The sequence below is a fragment of the Macaca mulatta genome, chromosome 14, assembly GCF_049350105.2.
Source record: "Macaca mulatta isolate MMU2019108-1 chromosome 14, T2T-MMU8v2.0, whole genome shotgun sequence".
NCBI lineage: Eukaryota > Metazoa > Chordata > Mammalia > Primates > Cercopithecidae > Macaca > Macaca mulatta.
The window spans coordinates 33938952-33961600 of record NC_133419.1 but is presented as its reverse complement, the minus strand read 5'-3'; the positions used below and the strand labels follow the sequence as shown (position 1 = coordinate 33961600).

At 35.1% G+C, this 22649-nt stretch overlaps 1 protein-coding gene across 1 annotated transcript in view; it reads right to left on the bottom strand.

The window, feature by feature from the left end:
- The window catches only part of LOC144329415 (doublecortin domain-containing protein 1-like), a 68003-nt gene that overhangs the window by 24621 nt on the left and 20733 nt on the right, over positions 1–22649 (bottom strand). The window contains exons 3-6 of the mRNA XM_077963125.1: positions 21685–21954; positions 20299–20455; positions 19667–19829; positions 3310–3515 (exon numbers count right to left, since the gene is read on the bottom strand). Of these exons, the coding sequence (XP_077819251.1) occupies positions 3310–3515; positions 19667–19829; positions 20299–20455; positions 21685–21954 (796 nt within the window). The remainder of the gene's footprint in view (positions 1–3309; positions 3516–19666; positions 19830–20298; positions 20456–21684; positions 21955–22649) is intronic.

The following is a 22649-nucleotide window of genomic DNA, read 5'->3' as shown; positions in this document are numbered from 1 at the left end:
AATTAGAAGTTCAGTACATAAGATCCAACATAAAAAAGTAGGAGCTCCATAAAATAACAACAGAAAAACTACAGTAAAAGGATATTGTCAGAAATATATATAGTTCAATAAAACATCTCAAAAGAAAAGGATGACACTTTTCAAACTGAGAAGACATCCTGAGTATCCAGCACATCTTGAAAAAAAATTTGAACACTATCAATAAAGAGATGGTCCTAAATGTTTTCATCCTTTGTGTCACCTACAAAGGATGATGAATCAGTATGATATCAGACTTCTCAGCAGCAACACTAGCAACAAAAATCAATATAGCAATACTTTTAATGTTTGAAAGAAAAAATATTTCCCAAGATTTCAAAATATTCACCATCCATATTCTCTTTTTTGGGAAGCCACTGGAATATGCACACAGTAGAATAGATGAGGTACGGGAAAACTAGGGAACCAGGGAAAAGAAATCCAACACAGGAGAGAGAGAATGATAATTCTCAGGTTGATAGTAAAGACAGATCCCAGCATAGAGATCATAGAAAACAGCCAGTTCAAATGGGAGCAAGAGGACAGCGAATTTTTTTTTATTGTTTCATTCATTTCATTATCTTTTCCATCATTTTCTTCAGCACTGTAATTTCATGCTATTGGTGATAGTAGCAAACCAAGCAAAAACCCAAGTAAGTAAGATATAATTATTAACTACTGGAAAAAAATCAAACATTTTTCAGAAAGGAAATGCTATCTTGAATAATAAAATAATCCACACAGCCATCAATTATCTGAAAATGAATCCAAGATGTAATTGGAAGAGAATAAAACTTATCCACCAGGATGCTAATCTCAAAGTTGTGTATCCATATCAGCCATATTTCATTTCCCATTAATTTGGCATCTTATGCCCACAAACTTTTCTTAATACCTTTCTCAACCCATGAATATAGATGTTTAGCCTATATCCTATAGTAGCACATGCTGTGTGATTACTAAAACCATATCAAGTAATTCTAAAATCATCAGATTTAAATTGCAAAGAGATGTGCTATAGTTCTGGTATTCTAGAGTTTAGTAAAGAAATATATCATTTTGGCCCTCATTTCAAACTTCTTAATTACTTCCTAAAGTAAATAAACGGATTTCCTTTTGATTTTCTCCTTGTAATTAACATACAGTCATTTCCCCTTGGCTCTATTCTGTGCTCATAGAGGACTTTTATGCTTTAACTACCTTATTGTAACACTCATCCTCAATAATTCTCTTCTTATCCCATTGCAATAACCTTCACCATATTAGAATACTTTACACTCTACTTCAGTTTTACATTACTTAGTAGTAATTGAAAAATAGCTAACATTCCTAATGTTTTATCATAAAAGAGAAAATAATTTGTTTTTCTCTTAAGACTATGACACTTCCTTATTTCTATTACTGATTTGGTGTTTAATGTATAAATAGAGCATGATCCTATGATTATCAACAACACTTTCAAAATTTAAATTTTATTTACAAAATAATTAGCAAGTCTTATTTTTCCCTTCTAACAAGTTCTTATTGACACCCAAGATCAGCATTTTGTTGTCTCCTCTTCTTTACCTCATTCTTAAATGTGATACTGAGGCAAATATTTACTAATACATTTGTTACTAAATCATGTTCTATCATGAGTTCTATCATGAATTTGTGAAAATTCTTTAAATATTTTCTACAAATTGTAAAAGAAAAATGCAAGCTAAAGACTTCCTTGATCATCCAGTTTTAAATAAATTCCTCTCTAGAGACAAAAAGCAAAATAGCAGTGGCATTTTTATTTATACTCAACCTTTCAACTAAGAACATATAATCTGTAAGAGTGACTATTACTCCAATTTTATCACTAAGGCATGGAATTACAGAGATTGAACTGAAGTGAACTCAAGAGGTTATCTAACCTAGCTTCTATCTCCAAGAATGACCGCATTTTAACAGTCCAAGAGATATGTCCATCTCTCTATTTTTCAAAATCGCCAGGGAAGATGTTATAACTTGCCTCAGCAATTTGCTCTGCTGTGTAATATCCCTTAATATCATAATCCAAATCTGCAGATGAGAAGGAAACAAAACTCAGGTTTCCCAGCTCATTGGTAAATGCTCTTAACCAGTTGTGGTTGTAAAACAACCACAAAAACAAATAAATGAAGAAGTAGATATTTTGATTAAAATTCCAATATCTAGTCAACTATTCACCTGTTCCAAGCAACATTCAATTTGAAATAGTTTTGTATAAGAAAATTATCTTGATTTCATAACAAAAATTTTCTATTAGAAAGAAAACTAATTTCTGTTAGGTGTATATTATGAGTCTCAAAGATGAGACTAGAAACATTTAATGGGAACTTTCTGGGTGCCAGGCATTGTACTCCATGCATAATATCACGTTAAATCCTCGCAGCAACTCTATGAAGTAGGTACTACTGTTATCTCTGTTTTTTTTTAGATGAAGAAACTGAGGCTCAGGGAAACAAAGGTGTCCAAGGCCTCATAGTTAGTGAATGGTGAAGCCAAGATTCAAGCCTAGGCATTTGGTTATGTTTTACTGTCTCTCATACATTCTCAACACATTTGTTACTATATTATTATTAGGTTGCTTTAAAATTGGTTGAAAAATCCTTATCTGTATAAAAATGTGTGTGTGTGTTTCAAATTCCCATTAGCTCCTCGGTATTTTTTTTAATATCAAAGATGTTTTAGAAAGTACAAACACCTTCTAAAAAACATGCGTTTGTATGACAAGTAATACTTTAACTTTTTTTTTAAGTTTGCTTGTTTCATGATTTTTCTTGGGCCCCTTAGATTTGTTTTTAAAACTTCTATGAATACTTTGAAACTGCACTTTAGTGATTTGGGGCTTTGCTAATTCTTTAGAGGAACAAGGATATTTTTAGGTCTTACCAGTATTCTAAATGAAAAGAGGCAGATTTGAGACTGGAAGCTAGGTTAGACTGGCTTCGATCTAAATAGCTTATAAAATATTGTAACTAATTAGAATGTTTAGAATATTTTCTCTAGTATAAACATAACATTTTAACTAGGTGAATGACTAACTATGTTAGCCAAATAATTTCCTGAAATATTGTTGCTTTGCTATGGTAATTTGTGGTATTAGTGCAATAAACAGACTTATAAACAGGTTTATATAGAATTTTTTAGTTCTATATAATGTCTTCTTAATATTTCAGTTTATTTGTTGACATTGATATTTAGAAGAAAAAACATAACACATTTCAAAAGCCACAAAATTTTGAAATTGAATTCATAGTTCAATATTTAATATAAAATTACCTTTTTCATTGTTTCTTTTCCCACTGTAATCACATGCCCATCCTGCCCCATGCCATTCTTAAAGAACAGAATTCGGACTGAGGTCCTCTCAGTAAGTTTCTTCATTCTAATAGAAAGAACAGGCTTGGTTTTCCGTCTTTTGACATCAGTAGGAAGCATGAACCCATTCATTGTCCAAGTTACTTTCTTCATTAACAACAGATGGTCTAGAAGATAATTTTTTAAGTCAAGTCAATATTTGGCTTCAAAATTAAAAATGGACACGTCATACTTCCCTCCCTCTACTACCTGTATATTATACACTGGCCAGTCTCCATTTAGATGCTGGGTTTTCTGAAATGCTACCACCAGCTTCTTACTAACCGTGACATAAGCTGTAGCAAGCTGTCTGCTCTGATAGCCTGCATAAATCATCACTTCTGAAGGGAACAGATGTTCAGGGTATGAAAGAGTAATACCACAATTTAGTCCTAATTAAAATTCACCTTAGCATGCCTCTATTACTGATTATATGCACCCAGCTGAAAGGGTCCATTGAAAATGTCCAATGTCCTTAGCTTACTATGAAACTACATAGGTCCTGAAATTTTATGTTATTTAGGGTTGGGAAACATTTCTTGTCTTTTTAATATGATTTCTTATCCATGTTGCTTTAAAGTTGCTGACCTCCAAATAGTAACATTATACTATAATTCTTCTCCTGTGACTAGAAGGAAGGTGCCTTCTAGGACATCCTTGGTGAGAGATTTAAACTATTTCACTGAAAATGAAAAACAGTTTTTCATTAACAGTTTATTTTGACCTATACATTTTCAAAGCTGTGTGCAGAAATTTAAGTTTTAAAACTCCCACTAATATAAACAAGAGCACAACTAAATTACTATGTTTGACTTTGAAAATGTAAGGGTAAGAACAGGAGTGCAGTATATTGCATTCTAAGTTGCCGTCAGCATTCTTCTCTTTTCAAGAGGTTTTGTTTCATAAATAAATAATTTGCATCTGAGCTACTTATTTGTGCATTCAATTTATTTTAATCATATTTTCTTCTTTCATAAATTACAAAAATACAATGATCCCTCCCTCATCTGCTCTTATTTGTTCTGAGAGAAACATAATTTTATTTACAGATAACTGAAAATAGCTGCATTTATTGCTATTTTGCATTGAAATTTGCCTAGATTTTCAAATGATCTTTCTCTGTTAGCACTTACCTTGAAAGAAGCTTGGCCTCTTTGACCTAGAAATGTTACTTTACATAAAATCTGCCAATATTGATATGAAAAATAAGCCAGTGGTTGTAATAACCTTCAAGTCTCAGAATGACTATATTAAATGTTCAACAACAACAACAAAAAACCCTCTATTCTCCCCCACTTCTTTCTCTCTGTTACCGACAAACATATATACATATAAAAACACATATACCATAGCAGATTAACAAAACTTGCTGATTAAATTAAAACTAGATTATAAGACTATAGACATAAGCCTTCAAAAAGAGAAAAAACATTTTAACAGAAATTTGTTACCATGTGTTTTCATTTTGTAAACTGAAATTAATAGGAATTAGAAATTATAATAGAAAAATGAGTTATTTTAACTATATTAACTATAGTTAACTTATTAGTTATTAAATATATTATAGTTTAAATATATTAAATACATATTAAATATAGTTAACTATATTAACTGTAAGTTGATGAGTTCATAAATAGCCAAAAGAATTGAAAACAGATACTCAAGTAAGTACATGTACACACATGTTCATAGCAGCACTATTTACAATAGCCAACATGTGGTAACCAAATGTCCATCAATAGATGAATGGATAAAAATTATATGATCATTATGGAATGACTGGTACAATGGTGGTACAATGTATAACATAGATGGAATATTATTCAGTCATAAAAAATAATGAAGTACTGATACTTGCTACAATATGGACAAACCTCAAAAACATTATGCTAAATGAAAGAAGCCAGACATAAAAAAGGTGACATATTATATGATTCCATTTACATGAAATATCAGAATAGGTAAATCTATAAAAACAGAACATACATTGATGGTTGCCAGCAGCAGGGAGGAGAGGGGATTGAAGAGAAGCTTAATGGGTAAAGTGTTCTATTTTGAAATGATGGAAATATTTTGGAACTAGATAGAAGTATTAGTTACATGACAGTGTGAATGCACTAAATGTTACTAAATTGCTCACTTTAAAATTATTAATTTTGCATTATGTGACCTCAATAAATAAAGAAGAAAAAAAGAAGAGGAGGAGATCCCATAGGTGCTGATCATTGTCAGTCAGTATTTCTCTGGGGAAAAAAAAATCCTCACGGGGGGGAAAAAAAAAGAATGAATTATTGTAGTTTAATGGGAGTTTACCCACAATCTGCATGGTGAAAGGGTATTACCTCTACTTTCAAACTATGCTTGAACCCTAACTCTGTTTCTTAGTGACACTAGATGTACTATACCTCCCTGAATCTCAGATTTCTCATTAAAAATTATCTAGCGAGCATCACTCCACTATCTGATAGGGATGAAGATTGCATGGACATTTATCAGTTCCCAAAATTAATACTTTTACAATTTCTTACACCTGTCTTTACTGCAATCTCTGAACATAAATTGTGAAGATTTCATGGACATTTGTCACTTCCCCAGTCACTCTTATAATTTCTTATGTCTGTCTTTACTTTAATCTCTTAATCCTGTCATCTTCATAAGTTGAGAATGTATGTCACCTCAGGACCACTATTGTACAAATTGACTGTAAAATATGTGTGTTTGAACAATATGAAATCAGTGCACCCTGAAAAAGAACAGGATAACAGCAATTTTCCGGGAACGAGGGAAGATAATCATAAGGTCTGACTGCCTGCCGGGTCGGGCAGAATAGAGCCATATTTTTCTTCTTGCAGGGAGCCTATAAACGGGCATGCAAGTAGGAGAAATATTGTTGAATTCTTTTCCCAGCAAGGAATATTAATAATTGAGACCCTGGGGAAGGAATGCATTCCTGGGGGTAGGTCTATAGACGGCCACTCTGGGAGTGTCTGTCTTATGTGGTTGAGATAAGGACTGAAATACACCCTGATCTCCTGCAGTACCCTCAGGCTTACTAGGATTAGGAAATTCCAGCCTAGTAAATTCTAGTCAGACTGGTAGTCTGCTCTCGAATCCTGTTTCCTCTTAAGATGTTTTTCAAGACAATGAGTGCACAGTGGGACATAGACCCTCATCAGTAATTCTAATTTTGCCTTGCCTTGTGATCTTTACTGCCCTTTGAAGCATGTGATCTTTGTGACTTACTCCCTGTTTGTACATCCCCTCCCCTTTTAAAATCCCTAATAAAAACCTGATGGTTTTGCAGCTCAGGGTCGCCATCACAGTCCTACCAATATGTGATGACACCCCCGGAGGCCCAGCTGTAAAATTTCTCTCTTTGTACTCTTTCTCTTTATTTCTCAGACCAGTTGACACTTAGGGAAAATAGAAAAGAACCTACATTGAAATAGTGGGGGCTGATTCCCCTGATAATATGTAAAATTACCTAACATATTGAAGTCATTCCATAAATGTTAGCTTCTTCCCTCACCTCCCTGAAATTCGATTGCTTATTATGGAGTGTCGGAGTATATTAATTGTTACATCAGTCAGAGTCCAATCAGGAAAGCAGAATCTACTCAGAGGATTTGGGCAGAGGAAACTGACTGCAGGTAATTGGTTATGTAAGTGATAGAAAAGGCTGAGAAGCAACCGAAGGACAGTTAGGCAACCCAGAGATTAGAAAGAGCAAGAAACCACTCCCACTAAGGCCAGAGGGAGATGTTACAGGCGCCAAGATTTAGAGAATCTTACCAATAAAGGGTTTTCCAAGGCCAGCACTAGGGTGAGGGGAGTGAAGGCCAATGAGGCAAAATTTAAGGAAGCTGTGCAGGGCCCTCACACAACCCTCAGAGCAAGTGGCTCCTCAAATTGTGTCCCATTGGTACTTCACTCACCCAACTCTAGTCCCAGCTCCGGCTGAAACTCTTTCACATGCAGAACTCCTTAAATTCCATGGAAAACAATACTATAGCCAGACTCTATTTATGTGATTTATAGATATTAACTTATTTTGTTCTCTCAACAACTTTATGAGATAGGTAATATTATTATTCTTATTTACAGTTGAGGAAACTGAGGCACTGAGGCACAGAGGCATTAACTTGCCCAAGATCTGGTATGTGGTGGCACTGAGATATGAATTTAGTTCAAGAAGCTGTGCTCCCAATCACTGCACTCTTCTGCCACTTCCATATATCTCACATTCAATGTCTAAAGTAAAATTTCATATCTTTCTACACAAACTGACTCACCCTTCACAGTTTTTATTTCTGTCAGTGTTTCCACTTCTTTTACAGTTATCCACTCTCTCAGCGAGACCTTGTACCTATACTGCTTATTCATTTCTCTCCAACTAATTGCTTATTCATTCAACAATATTTATTGGGTGTCCACACATCAAGGCACCAGGGTGACAACTGTAAGGAGGACAGAGCTAGTTGTGCAGTTCACAGTCTCTGGCAGAGAAACCAACAGTGTAAGGTCTCTCTGAACAGAGAGGCATACGTAATGAGAAGTTAGTTGTGAAAATCTGGGGGAAAGGTATTCCAAGCAGAGTGAAAATCAAGCACAGAGACTCGAAAAGAGGATCGGCCTGACATGTTTAAGAAAGAAAAATAGACCAGGTGCAGTGGCTCATGCCTGTAATCCCAGCACTCTGGGTGGCCGAGGCGGGTGGATCACCTGAGGTCAGGAGTTCTAGACCAGGCTGGCCAACATGGTGAAACTCTGTCTCTACTAAAAATACAAAAAAATAGTGAGGCATTGTGGTGGGTGTCTGTAATCCCAACTATTTGGGAGGCTGAGGCAGGAGAATCACTTGAACCCAGGAGGCAGAGGTTGCAGTGAGCTGAGATTGTGCCACTGCATTCCAGCCTGGGCAACAAGAGTGAAACTCCATAGGAAGGAAGGAAGAAAGGAAGGAAGGAAGGAAGAAAGGAAGGAAGGAAGGAAGGAAGGAAGGAAGGAAGGAAGGAAGGAAGGAAGGAAGGAAGGAAGGAAGAGAGAAAGAGAGAGAGAGGAAGGAAGGAAGGAAGGAAGGAAGGAAGGAAGGAAGGAAGGAAGAAGGAAGGACAGAAGGAAGGAAGAGGGAAGGGAGGGAAGGAAGGAAGAAAAAGAAAGAAAGAAAGAGAGAGGGAGGGAGGGAGGGAAGGAGGGAGATAGGGAGGGAGAGAAAGAAAGAGAGAGAGAAAGAAAGAAAAAGAAAGAAAGAGGGAGAGAGGGAGGGAGAGAAAGAAAGACAGCAAGAGAGCGAGAGAAAGAAAGAAAGAAAGAAAGAAAGAAAGAAAGAAAGAAAGAAAGAAAAAGGAAGAAAGAAAGAGAGAAAGAAAGAAAGAAAGAGATAGAGAGAGGGAGGGAGGGAGAGAAAGAGCGAGAGAGCGAGAGAAAGGAAGGAAAGAAGGAAGAAAGGAAGGAAGGAAGCAAGGAAGGAAGGAAGGAAGAAGGAAAGAGAGAGAAAAAACAGAAAGTGTGTATGTGGTTAAAACCGAGGAGGCACAAAGGGGCCACATTGTTCAGGTCAAGATAAAGGATTTGGATTTTATTCTTGATGTGACAGGAAGCTGTTGGAAGATTCTCAGCAGGGTGCTATGTGAAGAAAGTACAGTTGTCCCTGGGTATCCATGGAGGCTTGCTATCAAGACCCCTAGGATACCAAAATCTGTAGATGCTCAAGTCCTTTATATAAAATGTAGGTGTATTTGTATATAACCTACACACATCCCCCTGTGTACTTTAAATCATCTCTAGATTATTTATAATACCTAATACAATGTGAATGCTAAGGAAATAGTTGTTATACTGTATTTTTGTTTGTATTATTTTTTATTGTTCTATTGTTATTTTTATAACTCTTTTTTTCTGAGTATTTTTGATCCACATTTGGTTGAACCCACAGAAGCAGAACCCGTGGATACAGAGTGTCGACTATAGTGCATAGTGTAGTAGACACTGTTGGTGCCCCACCAAGGTGCCTTTTAGCAGGCTAGTGCACCCAAACTCCAGTTGCTGTGAGTCCTGGCTGTGACCATCACACAGCTGCACCCTTCTGAGAATTACCTTTGACTGAAAGAAACCTAGTCAGGAAATGCCTGCAAGGTTGTGATCTCCTCCCTCCTACCTAGGGAGACAGTCCACAGTCAACGATTGACTGATTCTGGGACACAGTAGCCAGTCCTCTTGCCTCAAAGGGGAGCAATTCTCTGGTGTCTTTCACATTCCAGACTGGGGCTAGATTTCCAGTGGACACATGTCTCGGCCGTGCTTCTTCCTCTGCTCTAGGCTCCTTCTCTCACTCCCTTACATGGTTCAACTAAGAGTATTCCCTCAAAAAGTCTCTTGCACTAAAATCCTCATCTCAGGTTCTGCTTCTAGGGAATCTGACGTGAGACACGGTAAAGGAAGGGAGACCTCTCAGTTATTCCTTCTTCACAGTAACTCTTAAAAGCATCATTTTTTTTCCATTTCCAACCAGACCCATTTGTCCATTTCTCTCTCAGCCTCCTAAAATCTGCAAGAGCTTTCTAATTGTATATGATTCTTCTCCATCACTTCGGACATTCTACACACCAATCACAGCTGAATTTTCCTAAGACATCAATTTTATCGTTACCTAAAGAGAAAACTCTTGGAACTAGTTTTTGAAGTTGTCTCCAAGTCAGTCAGCCAGCCAGCCAGTCAGTCAGCCCATCAGGGGCCTGTCAGGCAGTCAACAAATACTTGTTGAGTATATCCCATGTGCCAGATTCTGTGCAAGGAATATGAAAAAAGACACAAGTCCTTTTTCCTAACCTTATGTCTAACAGAAGAGTTTACAGACAATCTGATGCCGTTGAAATTTTCTGTTCTTGTCTTACCCTAGTTTGAAGCACTATTTTACCTAAGCAAATCTGTTCATTAACCCTGTTCACTTTTAACCCCATACTTCACCTATTCAGACTCAAGTCCTTTCAGGATCCAGTTTAAGATCTTCCCTTATTGCTCCAGCCAACAACAGCAGTTTGGTCAAAGCCATTCAACAAGTCTCTAGGACATTCCAAAATTTCCCACATCTTTCTGTCTTCTTCTAAGCCCTCCAAACTGTCCCAACCTCTGCCCATTACCTAGTTCCAAAGTTGCTTCATTTATGGGGATCTTTAGAGCAGCGCTCCACTACCTGGTACCAATTTACTGTATTAGTGCATTTTCACACCGCTAATAAAGACATACCCAAAACTGGGTAATTTATTTAAAAAGAGGTTTAATTGACTTATAGTTCAGCATGGGTAGGGGGGCCTCAGGAAACTTAGAATCATGGTGGAAGGAGAAGCAAATACATCCCTCTTCACAGTATGGCAGGAAGGAGAAGTGCAGAGCAAAGAGGCAAAAAGCCCCTTAATAAAGCCACCAGATCTAGTAAGAACTCACTCACCATTATGAGAACAGCATGGGGGGGACCACCCCCATAATCTAATTACCTCCCATGAGGTATCTTCCCCAGCATGAGGGGATTACATTTCAGATTACAATTCAATATGAGATTTCCGTGGGGACACAGATCCAGACCATATCAACTGGGGAACCCTCCTATTTAGCAACAGGAAGTGATTCTTGTGTACATCACCACTCCGAGGACATGTGTTTTCATATCAAGAAATGTGGTTCGAGGGCTGACAGTCAGGGTAATGTAAGCATTATTACATCCAGAGGCAAGAAGAAAAACAGAATCTGACTCTTCCATGCCAACACAGAGAAACGGAAGGTGGTCAGCAAAGACTTGACAAGGCTTCAACCCTGGTGAGGAAGAGGCTATTCTCAAAGGCTGGAGGTGAGTGCAGTGAGTAGCAACAAAATAGTGAGGAGACTATAGGGCATGTGGGGCAGGGAGCCAAGCAATTCAAACAAGAACCCTAATGCCATCTAAATCTACTTTGAATTTCTAGGAAAACATACTGGCCATTATTATTTTTTAAATTTATTTGTATTTTTATTATTTTTTTGAGATGGAGTCTCGCTATGTCACCCAGGCTGAAGTGCAGTGGCATGATCTCGGCTCACTGCAACCTCCACCTCCTAGGTTCAAGGGAGTCTCTTGCCTCAGCCTCCTGAGTAACTGGAACAACAGGCACATACCACCACGCCCAGCTAATTTTTCATATTTTTAGTAGAGACAGGGTTTCATCACATTGGCCAGGCTGGTCTCAAACTCCTGACCTTGTGATCTGCCAGCATCGGTCTCCCAAAGTGCTAGGATTACAGACGTGAGCCACCATGCCAGCCCTCATACTAGCCATTATTAACAAATGCTTCTTAATGCTTCCTACATTTCTGTCTTTCATTAACTTTCTCATCTCCAAAAATTCAAAAATTTTCAACTCCTGGGACTGAGACTATCTGGTACCTTTATAAGAATCAGGTTAAAAGGCTAATCAGAGACTCAAAAGAATGCAATCATTTGTCTCTCATGTACCTTTGACCTTAATGGCCCCTCCCCACTTCGAGTTGCCCCATCTTTGCTTTGAGTTGTCCCGCTTTTCTGGACCAAACCAATGTTCACCTTACATATATTGATTGATGTCTCATGTCTCCCTCAAATGTAGAAAACCAAGCTGTGCTCGGACCACCTTGGGCAACTGTCGTCAGGACCTCCTGAGGCTGTGTCATGGACATGTATCCTTAACTTTGGCAAAATAAGCTTCCTAAATTGACTGAGACCTGTCTCAGATATTCAGAGTTCACAAATCTCAACAGCAGTAACATCCGAGTTCCCCTTTGGATTGTTCTTGAGTCTCAACCTTTTCTCCTTTGGAATGTTCTTGAATCTCTACCTTTTTCCCTTTGAACTCTTCTTGAATCACTACCTTGTCAATAGTTCTTTCAGCAAGGTCTCTGTCCTACACAACCGACTGCCAAAGAAAGGGCCCTTTTCTCACCTGATCACCTTATCCCCTCTAAATTTGCTAGCCACACAAATTGCTTTGGTGGCTTCCAAAGCAATCAGACCTAGACCTGTTCCAGTCTTCCTCTCCTTAGGTACTTTTCTCTGGAAACTTAAGATTCTGCTGGGTTAGGATGCAGGTGGTGACCAGACTCTAGTGAAGACCTAAGGTTTAGCATAACCTTGGAAAATAGTGCCCAAAAGGGTCGTATCTCAGCTGCTCAGGGACTGCCATGTCTGCCTGACTGTTCATATACTTACTCTCCCAAAGCACTCAGAGAACCTTATGTTCCAACCACAGATTATATTTTATTTCATAGAATCCATGTCTTATTTTATTTTCATGGTTTATTTTTAACCAAACCATGAAAAAGATAAAGTATTTCTTAGCTTGCCTTTCTGTTAAAAGGTCTAACTACAATATAATTATATTTCCTCAGTCTACTTCAAAAAAGCCAATGTCTGTCACAAAATTAAATAAATCTGGATGCTTCCAACATTATAATTTTCCATTTTGCTTGTACCAAAAGAATACTGCCTTATTCTACTTCTAGAATAAAAAGTAGCAAACTTGCAACTTCAGATCCACAAGCTTATTAAAAATCCTAATTTTAAAAATTCATTCTCTTGTAGTTGGGCAATAAATTTGAAAACACAATGCTATGACTGTCAAATAGGTATAGATAATGACATTAAATATGAATAAGCACATCATTTCATGAGTGCAAGATGAGTTTATAAAATACAAATGCTCTGACAGTAAGAAAACATACTGCTATATTCAATTATATCATCTGCCCAAAATACAATTGCTTCTATGTTTGGTAAATAGATTAAATCCAGGTCACATTCCTGCATTCAACTGAGTTTCTAGTCACTCCCTTTTCTCTAAATACTTGTGCTCTTTGTTTCTGCATGTTCTTAAGTGTCATCATTTATTGCTATAGGCATGATGGCTATATTTAACTAATAATGACAGTGGTTGTCATTAGATTTTAACTCAGTAACACTAGTCTGACATATCATTTGAAGTATGTCTTCAATTTACATTTGATTAAAATTACAAACATCCCATCTATCGTGCCAATCAAAATGTTGTCACCCTTTCCCTGAACTTTTCTATGAACTTTCTTTAAATAAGTTATGGCAGCTTAAAGTTAAGGCTAGCCCTGGGTCATGAACATATTTTAAAATACAACTTTTGGAATGGAGCAGATTAAGACCACTTGGGGCTCCTTTTATAAAAGGCCTTGATTTTGACCTACACATAGATATTGAGAGTTCAAAGCCTTTAACTCAGATTCCCATATCATGCTGTATACATAACTGCTTGGCAGGCATTTTAATTTGGTTGTATTTATTTCGAGATCTCAGACCTAGCAAATACCTTTGTTAGTAAAATCAGATATGTGTAACAACTTGTATGAAAACCTTGTGGAAACATACCTAGAAAGGATGGAGCAAAAGAAGGAAAATAAATAAGGGCAGGTAGAAAAATAATATTTTAAGTAACTATCATATGCCAGGTTTTTGTATCATCTTCTTTACTTCCCATAATACATCTGTGAGATGTAAACTTTTGTTTTGTTTTGTTTTTTGTTTTTTTGAGACAGAGTCTCGCTCTGTCACCAGGCTGGAGTGCAGTGGCATGATCTCAGCTCACTGCAACCTCTGCCTCCCGGGTTCAAGTAATTTTCTTGCCTCAGCCTCCTGAGTGTCTGGGACCACAGGTGCGTGCCACCATGCCCAGCTAATTTTTGTATTTTTAGTAGAGATAGGGTTTCCCCATGTTGGCCAGGATGCAGTTGATCTCTTAACCTCGTAATTTGCTTGTCTCGGCCTCCCAAAGTGCTGGGATTACAGGTGAGAGCCACCACACCTGGTTGAGGTGTAAATTACTATCCTCAATTTACAGATGAAGAAACTCAGGCTTAGTGAGATTAAGTGACTGGCCCAGGTTCACACTGTAGTTTGCTTTCCTGGCAGTGATGAAGAAAGTCGAAACAAAGTTTGTTATTGTTATTTTCCTGAACCCAGCCAGCTATTCTAGGAAGGTAAAAGTGGACATAAAGTTCTCACTAACTAAGTCTTAATTATGTTTATAAGACGGTATTCTAAGTTTTCTGTTTAGACCAGGGGTTTATAGACACTTAATTTTCAAATAATTTACCTTTATTAGAAATATCCAAGAGTCATTTAAAGTATTACTTCATCTATATTACAGATAAGGACATTGAACTACAAACCAGTTTGCCCAAGACCAGACACAGGGACTAGAATCTTGCAACATCATCCGACTTCGAGTCTAGTGTCCTTTAAAATAAACAATAATGCATTTCTCACAAATCTCCTAACAAGATATCTAAAGCCTTCAAAAGTGAAAAGTTCGAATAGCAAACCGCTCAGAAAGCATAACTATAGAATATATAAATGAATTATCAGGTAAAGTAACAAGCAGCCTAGGCAGACAACTAAGTGATTTGCTTTAGAGGTAACTGTTTCATTTTCAATTTTGTAAAGGCATGCAAGTTAACAGAACAGTATAGGTTTGCAAGCATCTGTATAGTAAACAAATGCAGTCCCTGTGAATGAATATAATTCAACATTTTGTGGTTATGTCAAGAATTTAGGTGTTTTTCAATGATTTGGTATTTGACAATATAAAGAGATGCTGCCAGTCACATGCAGGCTATAGATTTTCCTACTGGCTAAGAACACTTTATTGGTCCATCTCATAATTGTCTTGAAATCCACACCTATTTTATATAGTAAGGATATTCTATTCTTTTATTTACAGATTTAAAACTTTGGAGTAGAAAATACATAAAATATTTTTCGTATAGTTTTACCCTCACTTACAGAAATAGAAGGATCATATGCTGTCTGAGAAGAAAATGGTTATTTTTTTCTCCATATAATGCCATCTTCCTCCTTTTGAATATATATAGAGTAGTGGAAGTTAAAATGTACAAACAATCTAACCTAATAAATACACTATTCAAACCAAAAGATAAAAGGGAATTTGGGAAAGTCAGTCCTAACTACTGTAGCTGACTGAATGCCCTGCAGGTGAACACCACAAAGGCTGGTATCTGCTTTGGCAAGACTAAAGCAGCCATTGGTGTAGGCAGCACTATAGCGTCTTGAGATCTAGCAGCAGAAATATTAAGGTATGATGTGATGTGAGTAGTGGGTCACCTATTGAAACTTGTGCTTTTAACATAACAATTTAAAAATCAACAAATTCAGTAGACATAAAATGGAAGAGAATATAATGCATGAATCCAGGTTCATTAAACTAATGCATTTTTTGAAAAACAAATTATGACAGAACATTTCATTATGGACGCAGATATGAGAAAAAGTGTTATGCTGCTATTTAGAATGTGTCTTGTGTGTCGTGGAATTGAAATATTTCCAAATCATCAATAATTAAAATGATGAGAATCCATCATTTCACTGACACTTCTACATGAAAAGATGGCCTATTTTAAATGTGCTCACACATATTCTTGTCAATCACAAGCTGTCATAGCAAATTATTTCATTTTGTAGATCACATGGCAGTTAGTAGAAAATATCTAGGCTTAAATTTAGATCTTAGGTGTAGTATCAAGAATTCCTTTCATGCATTTTTTTCTGTGACTACATCTTTACAATACAGGATATAAAAGGTTTAAAATCTTATTCATAATACCAAGTTTCACTTCTTGTTAACAAAACTCAGGACTGAAATGAATCACTGTAAATGATAATTCTGAAAGCCCAGTAATAGAATAGGATATATAGGAGAGAGTAGAAATATAAAACCAAAAAATTTTAAAGACAATCAGAGCGCCATACAATAGAACTTGGACCTAACGAATTAGGTCTAAACAGTGTTTTCCCCTCATCTTATTTAAGATATTCAGGTAAGCACAGGGCACGAACCATTTATTATGCTATGTTTGCATTACTTACATACAGCTTCCAGCAGTTATAAAGAAGCTGAACTCATAAACTCCATGGATCTGATCCAAGATCCATGTGCTGTGTCACAATTAAGCAGAAGATTCAGGAAACTGTGAATAAAACCTAAACCACATGGCCATGAATCAGAAAACTTAATATGCCTTTTCAAGCAATTCATTAACTGCATACTCATAATTTCAATGAATTATTAATAAATGTAAAAACTTCAAATGCCAGAAGTATAATACCTAATAAGGCATCATTTTCAACAGTATTTATATAAAATATTTCTATGTTCCTGATCTTTTCCTTATACAATTAATATTTCTGATTAAATATTCAACTTTAAAATGTAAGAATCATTCTAATACTGCATTTCAACAAGGAATGCTTCATGTCAGTCTTGACCTTGGCCTGACCTCCATATGAAAGCTTTGTGTTTCAAGGTATGTGATGAATAGCTCTCTGGCTTTCTATTAGATCCAATGCCACTGGTTGTCAACAGTGATGCTCAAAAGGCGTAGTAAAATAGTTAAAATATCAGAGATGTTCTGTCGGATTTTTTCTGTCTTAGTAAATCTGGAAATCGTTCTTAGGCAACTTCCTCTATCTACATTGCTTTTCCAATGAATAACGAAAACCAATGAAGTATGAAAATATAATGGCCAAAATATATACGGACTTGTTTGGCCTTCCAATGCCAGAAATAAAATAAGATCCATTTGATTTATGTTGTAAAATAGTGTTCTCAGTTTGAAGGATTTATAACTTATCTACTCAGTTTAAGTTCCTTAAAGGCCAGGACTTTTATCCCTATGCTGGGGCACACATAGTAGGTACTCAGTAAAAATATGTTTTTTTTAATTAAATCAAAATTTAAATCAGAGATGAAAGAATAATGATAAAAAAGAAATCAGACTATGAGCCACAGCTTTTATCTTTCTCTGACCTGGCCTAGTATCTAGCACATATAGACTCTCAATAAATGTTTATTGAATGAATAAAAGTCTGTAAATTAAAATAATGACCAGTTACCCATTGTATATAAAATATTTATGCTCATTTAGAAAGATACATCAGTAACAATCAATTCTGCCCACTGTTTTCCCCTATTTACCTTTAGCATGTTCAATTTTCCAACTTCTGATCATGTATCTTTAATCAACTTCTGATCATGCATCTACCACTTTCAAAGTTATTCATACAAGTTTTTATTTTAATGGTACATTTGTGGCTAGTTGGAAAATTATCGATTTATCTATAAAACAGATGACAGAAAGGTAATCTTCAAGCTGGTTTTGGTGGTTTGAAGAAGTGTATGTGAATATGTGAGTGATATATTGCATATCACTCACATCAAGTTAAATATTACCTTTCATATATAAATGTATATATATTTACATTTATATTCTTAACATTCTAAAAGAAACCAAACATCATTGTTTAAGCTTATCTATAAGCTTAACTTGGATGAATGGCTTTTCCCCATTATACTTATCCTAACTCTTTTTAATGGACATGAGATATGCTAGTCTGTGTCCAAGCTCACCTACAATTTCTTTTCTCAAAAGACAAGGCACATCTGCCACCTGCTCTACTCCGTGTCCCAGCAACAACTGTCGAGCAGCATAAAGATTGATTATCAGTCAAAAACCATTGCACAACACCAGATTTTGGTGGGTTAAGCTTGCTGATCCAGCAAGAGATGGTGTGAAATTTTCAGGAATGTGTGCCAACATTTTGGTGCTAAAAGAACAGCAGTGCATGTCACAGTGAAACACAGCCAAAGATATGCAGACAAAGCAGAGAAGTTTTTTGTTCTGGACTTGGCTTTTGAAAAGGATAAAAGAGAAAACAAAAAGTAGGAGGAAATTAGTTAGTACATTTAAAAATCATCCACCAAGCTCAGTCATGTGTGTGACATTATTATTTTAGGAATACATGTCCAGGAGATTTTCTTCTTAGCTTAGCTGTAAATAAGTTTTATATGTCTCTTCCACAATACCATTATTCATATGAAAGGCAAGCATTTCTTATTAATAACAATAATCAAGGATCTTAATGAAGCAATCATTACAAATATATCTGAATTTTTTAAAGTCACAGAAAAGTATTTTCCCACTAAGACTCATGTTTTTATATAAGCAAATGATTCAACTAATATAAAATTAAGGCAGCCAGCCATATTTTAAACTTAAAGCAAAATGTGAAAAATATATGAGTTTACACTATCAGATAGGTAATTTTCAATGAGCATTATAGCAACAAGCTTCTTCACAAGAACCAAATTATCTTAAATTTTCTATTGAATTCAAGAAATTGCTTATTTCCTGAAGATAAAGTTTATATAAGAGAGAAATGCTAGTATGACTTTATACAGTAACATTAACAGAAGGGAGATTTTCATCACCTCATCTGTAATGAACTCCAGAATTACTTTTATTCTACTTATGCAATTACTGCCTAGACTTGCCTTTGATTCACTAGCTTTATAGAAGTTGCAGGAAAAAATTACTTCTAATAAAGTATAAAAAGCATAGGAAAGTACAGCAGTTAGACACACTGAATTTTTATGGCAAAGTCCTTATTCCTCATGTTATTTAAATCTGATTACCATACATAGCACTTGATACCAAACTCTGGGTACAACATGCTTGGAAGAATATTCTTAGATAGTAGTGCTTTTATTTCTCTCTTAAAATGTATTCTTATCCACTGAAGAAAAAAATAATGCTATATATTTTTTTAATTTTAGAAAATCTCCACATTTCTGAAATGTTGAAAGAAATGAACTTTTTGGCAAACCTTAATTGAAAATATGTGTAGGATTGTATTATACATTTTAAGGTAAAAAATAATCAAGCTGGAACATTTATTATGAAATGTGTTATTAGAAGAATCATATGTATATAAGAAATGTATATTCATTATTGGCCACATTTTCATAATTATGTTGATACTATCTGAAAAAACACCAAGAATGTAAACGAATAAATGATACTTGAAACTTTGAACTATTTTCTGAGAGAATAAGTCTAATGAATTATGTCTATTGAGTGTCACAGAAACTAAACAGTAAATTCAATAATCTCTGATTTAATTTATTATATTTTCACCATTTAACCTCCTGCAGGCTCCCTAATGTCTATTCAGATCTATATTAAATTAAGCACCAATGCTAATGAAGGGCAATAAACGTGGCTGTCAGTGGATTTTTCTTTCATTAAGCACATTATCCTCTTACTGAGCTGTAAATGCGTAAACATTAGTTTTGTTAAACCATGCAAAAAAGACAGGATGAAAATCATTTTTTAATTGCACCCCTTAAGCAATTCAGTATGTGTGGGGGTAGGGTATTTTTTAAATCTTTTTTACCTTTAATTTTTTTGAGTGGATTTAAAAAGGGCTCTCCCGTTGAAACATAAACATCGGCTTCATGGGGTATATCTTCAGGTTTGAGGGCTTCCTTGCCGTCTGCCAAGAACACTCGTCTTGCGGCCATGTTCAGATTCAGCTTTTCTGTGCACTGTTCCAGCAGCTAGAAGAAAGCAAGAGGTAAGTCAAAGTGATTTACGACAAAGAAAGTAATATATTTTCCTCAAAACGAAAGGTTCTAATGATCAAAATAGAAACCCAACTGAGTCACTTGCCAAGTTTAGTAACTTGACCAATACAGTTATTTTCTAGCAGTTGAAAATATAGAAATAAAAGGTAAGTCACAGCATGAAGCATATCTAATTATTGACTAATTTTAATATTTAAAAGATCTGTCATTTTAATAACTCTACAAGGTATAATGCCATTGCATCTGTTTAATTAAATACACTATTTATATATTGAATTTTTTTAAAAAAGAGTGAAATTCCTATGAAATCTACATATATACAAGCAATCTGCAGATTCAGATTCTTAAAAAGAAAATATTAACAATAATTTTCTCAATTTTTATATTATAAAGAGAATAAGGGAAAAAAATAAAGCTCAGAAAACTTTGGAACACTAGTTACCAAGGTGATGGTTGGTACAGTAACTTTGGCAAAGACTGTTCTAGATCCATTTTTGTAAGCTGTTACTTTAATCACTCTTGGTTGAAGTTTGTGTCTTTGAGACAATCTCTGCCAATTCCAGGCTGACTGAAATTTTAAAGAAGAGAACTCTGCAACCCTGAAGAAAAAGAAAAACAGAAAAATTGATGCATGCTAATTAGTAAAAATTTTTAAATAAATATTATCCTGGAATTTTTTAAACAGGTATAAGCACTAAAGATTGTTCCTATGTATGTAAGTATACCTAACAAAACTTTTTATAGGATAAGATTGTTGTTACAGAATAACACTGTCACTATTTAAATATTCAAAAAAATTTTAAACACGGTGTTTGCCAAAACTGCTCATATAAATCAGAATAAATGATTTTTTATCACTTTACTTATAAAACACAACAGTCCTTTAAAAAATATATATATCATATGCAACTAAAAATTATATATATATGATATGCTCTGATAGCAAAAAATAGTAATATGGTCTCAATATCATGAAACAGCAAATGGCTAAGATTCTACACAAGTTTCATGTTTATCAAAATTCTTTAATTTTTTTAAAAATGATTTAAAATTCAAAAATATTTTGATTTTAAAATTTTGATTCCAAGTTTAATTGTATTGCTCTTATTTCAAATTGTCTGGAAGTGGTGAAAGTGAAGATTTCTAAGATTCATCTTCGGGCAAAACTAATTTTGATCTTTATGATTTTTCTCAGCAAAAGTATGTGGTAAACTAACATGTCAAATTTTCTTCATAATTCTCTAACCAAGTTAATTTGTAATGCCACAGAAGAAGAGTAAACATTTTAAAATTAAAATGTCACGTAAGTTAAAAACACAACATATTCACATATTCAAATATCTGAAAATAGTGGGGTATTAGTTTCTTGGCTTGATTGGTATTAGTTTTTACCAATATTTTCTTCTGTCTATGAACTCTTGTGTTAACAGTTTACGATAACAATCTTGACGTGAAAACATATTTACAAAATGGTTTTATAATAATGTCATTCAATTCTGTTTCAAACTATTGGTTAAATACCAAAAGAAAGCATTTTTATTTTTAAATAAGTTCGTGTGAGCAAAGATATTTCATGATCCTAGCCTGAATCTGCTTCAAATATTCTTTTCAGAGTTTCTGATTACCCAGGTTGAAGTATATCTCATATTTCCCACAGTGTAATTAACAACATTCTACTCTAGTGCTTTCAAAGAAAAAAACAAAAACAAAACCATAGAGATGTGTTACATTTTAATGTCTGAGATAGTCAATTGAAACATTATAAATTCTGCTCAAAGGAAAGAACTTCAACAGTAGGTTAAAAAGAACAGAGAACAGCTTTGATTACCTCAGTTGACCCACTGGAGCACTGACAGGTCTGTTTCTCTTGGATGCTGATATAAAACAAGAATTCTTTTTACTGTTTGATTTGTAGCTATCTAGGTCTGATATTTCATCATGGCTGTGATCTGATGCTGTTTGATGTGTGGAGTAATCTTGAAGTCCTGACCCTTCTGGTACTGCTGCTGAATGCACAAGTCTGTTGGGGCCAAACTGAGGCTGCAAATAATCATCAGTAGTTTTAATAACTGCTTTTGCTTGGGATGACATAAACTCTCTGGAAGAAACAATGCATGGAAGAATATAATTAATTGACTTGTAATCATTTATTAACAAATACCACATAATAACGAGTTATGTGCTATGTGCTACACAAAATACTACACACTTAGCCATTATTTTGTTTAATGCCTACAATATTCCTGGGAAGTGGTTATTATTTTTATTCCCATTTTACAGATTTAAGAAATTGAGACTCAGTGGGGTTAATTAACTTGCCCAATCAGTAACTGACAAGGTGGAAATTTGAACCCAAGCCTGTCCTGAAATAAAATCCACATTCATAACTATTAAGCTTCATTGCTTTACTTAATTCAACCAAAAGGAAGCTTGCATAATGTTTAAAACAATGTAAGTATTATTTTTAAATTCTTAGATCCACTTTATTTTCTAATACTTAGCACTCTGCTGTTAAAAAATATGTGGGTCCTACCCTCAAGAAACTTGCAAATAATCCCCCAATAGAGAATATATGTTAAATAAACTGAAAATGAGTGTGTATCAACCTTAAAGATGAAAAGAACTCATTGAAGGCCATTTTAGAATGGGTGGGAATAAAGTTGGTAAAGCCTTCACAGCAGACCTGAGATTAGCCTAACTAACTCATCTTGGTTTGTTCAGGACTATGCTGGTTTTGGCACTGATGGTCACACATTCCAGGAACTCCCTCAGTCTCAGATAAACTGGGTCAAT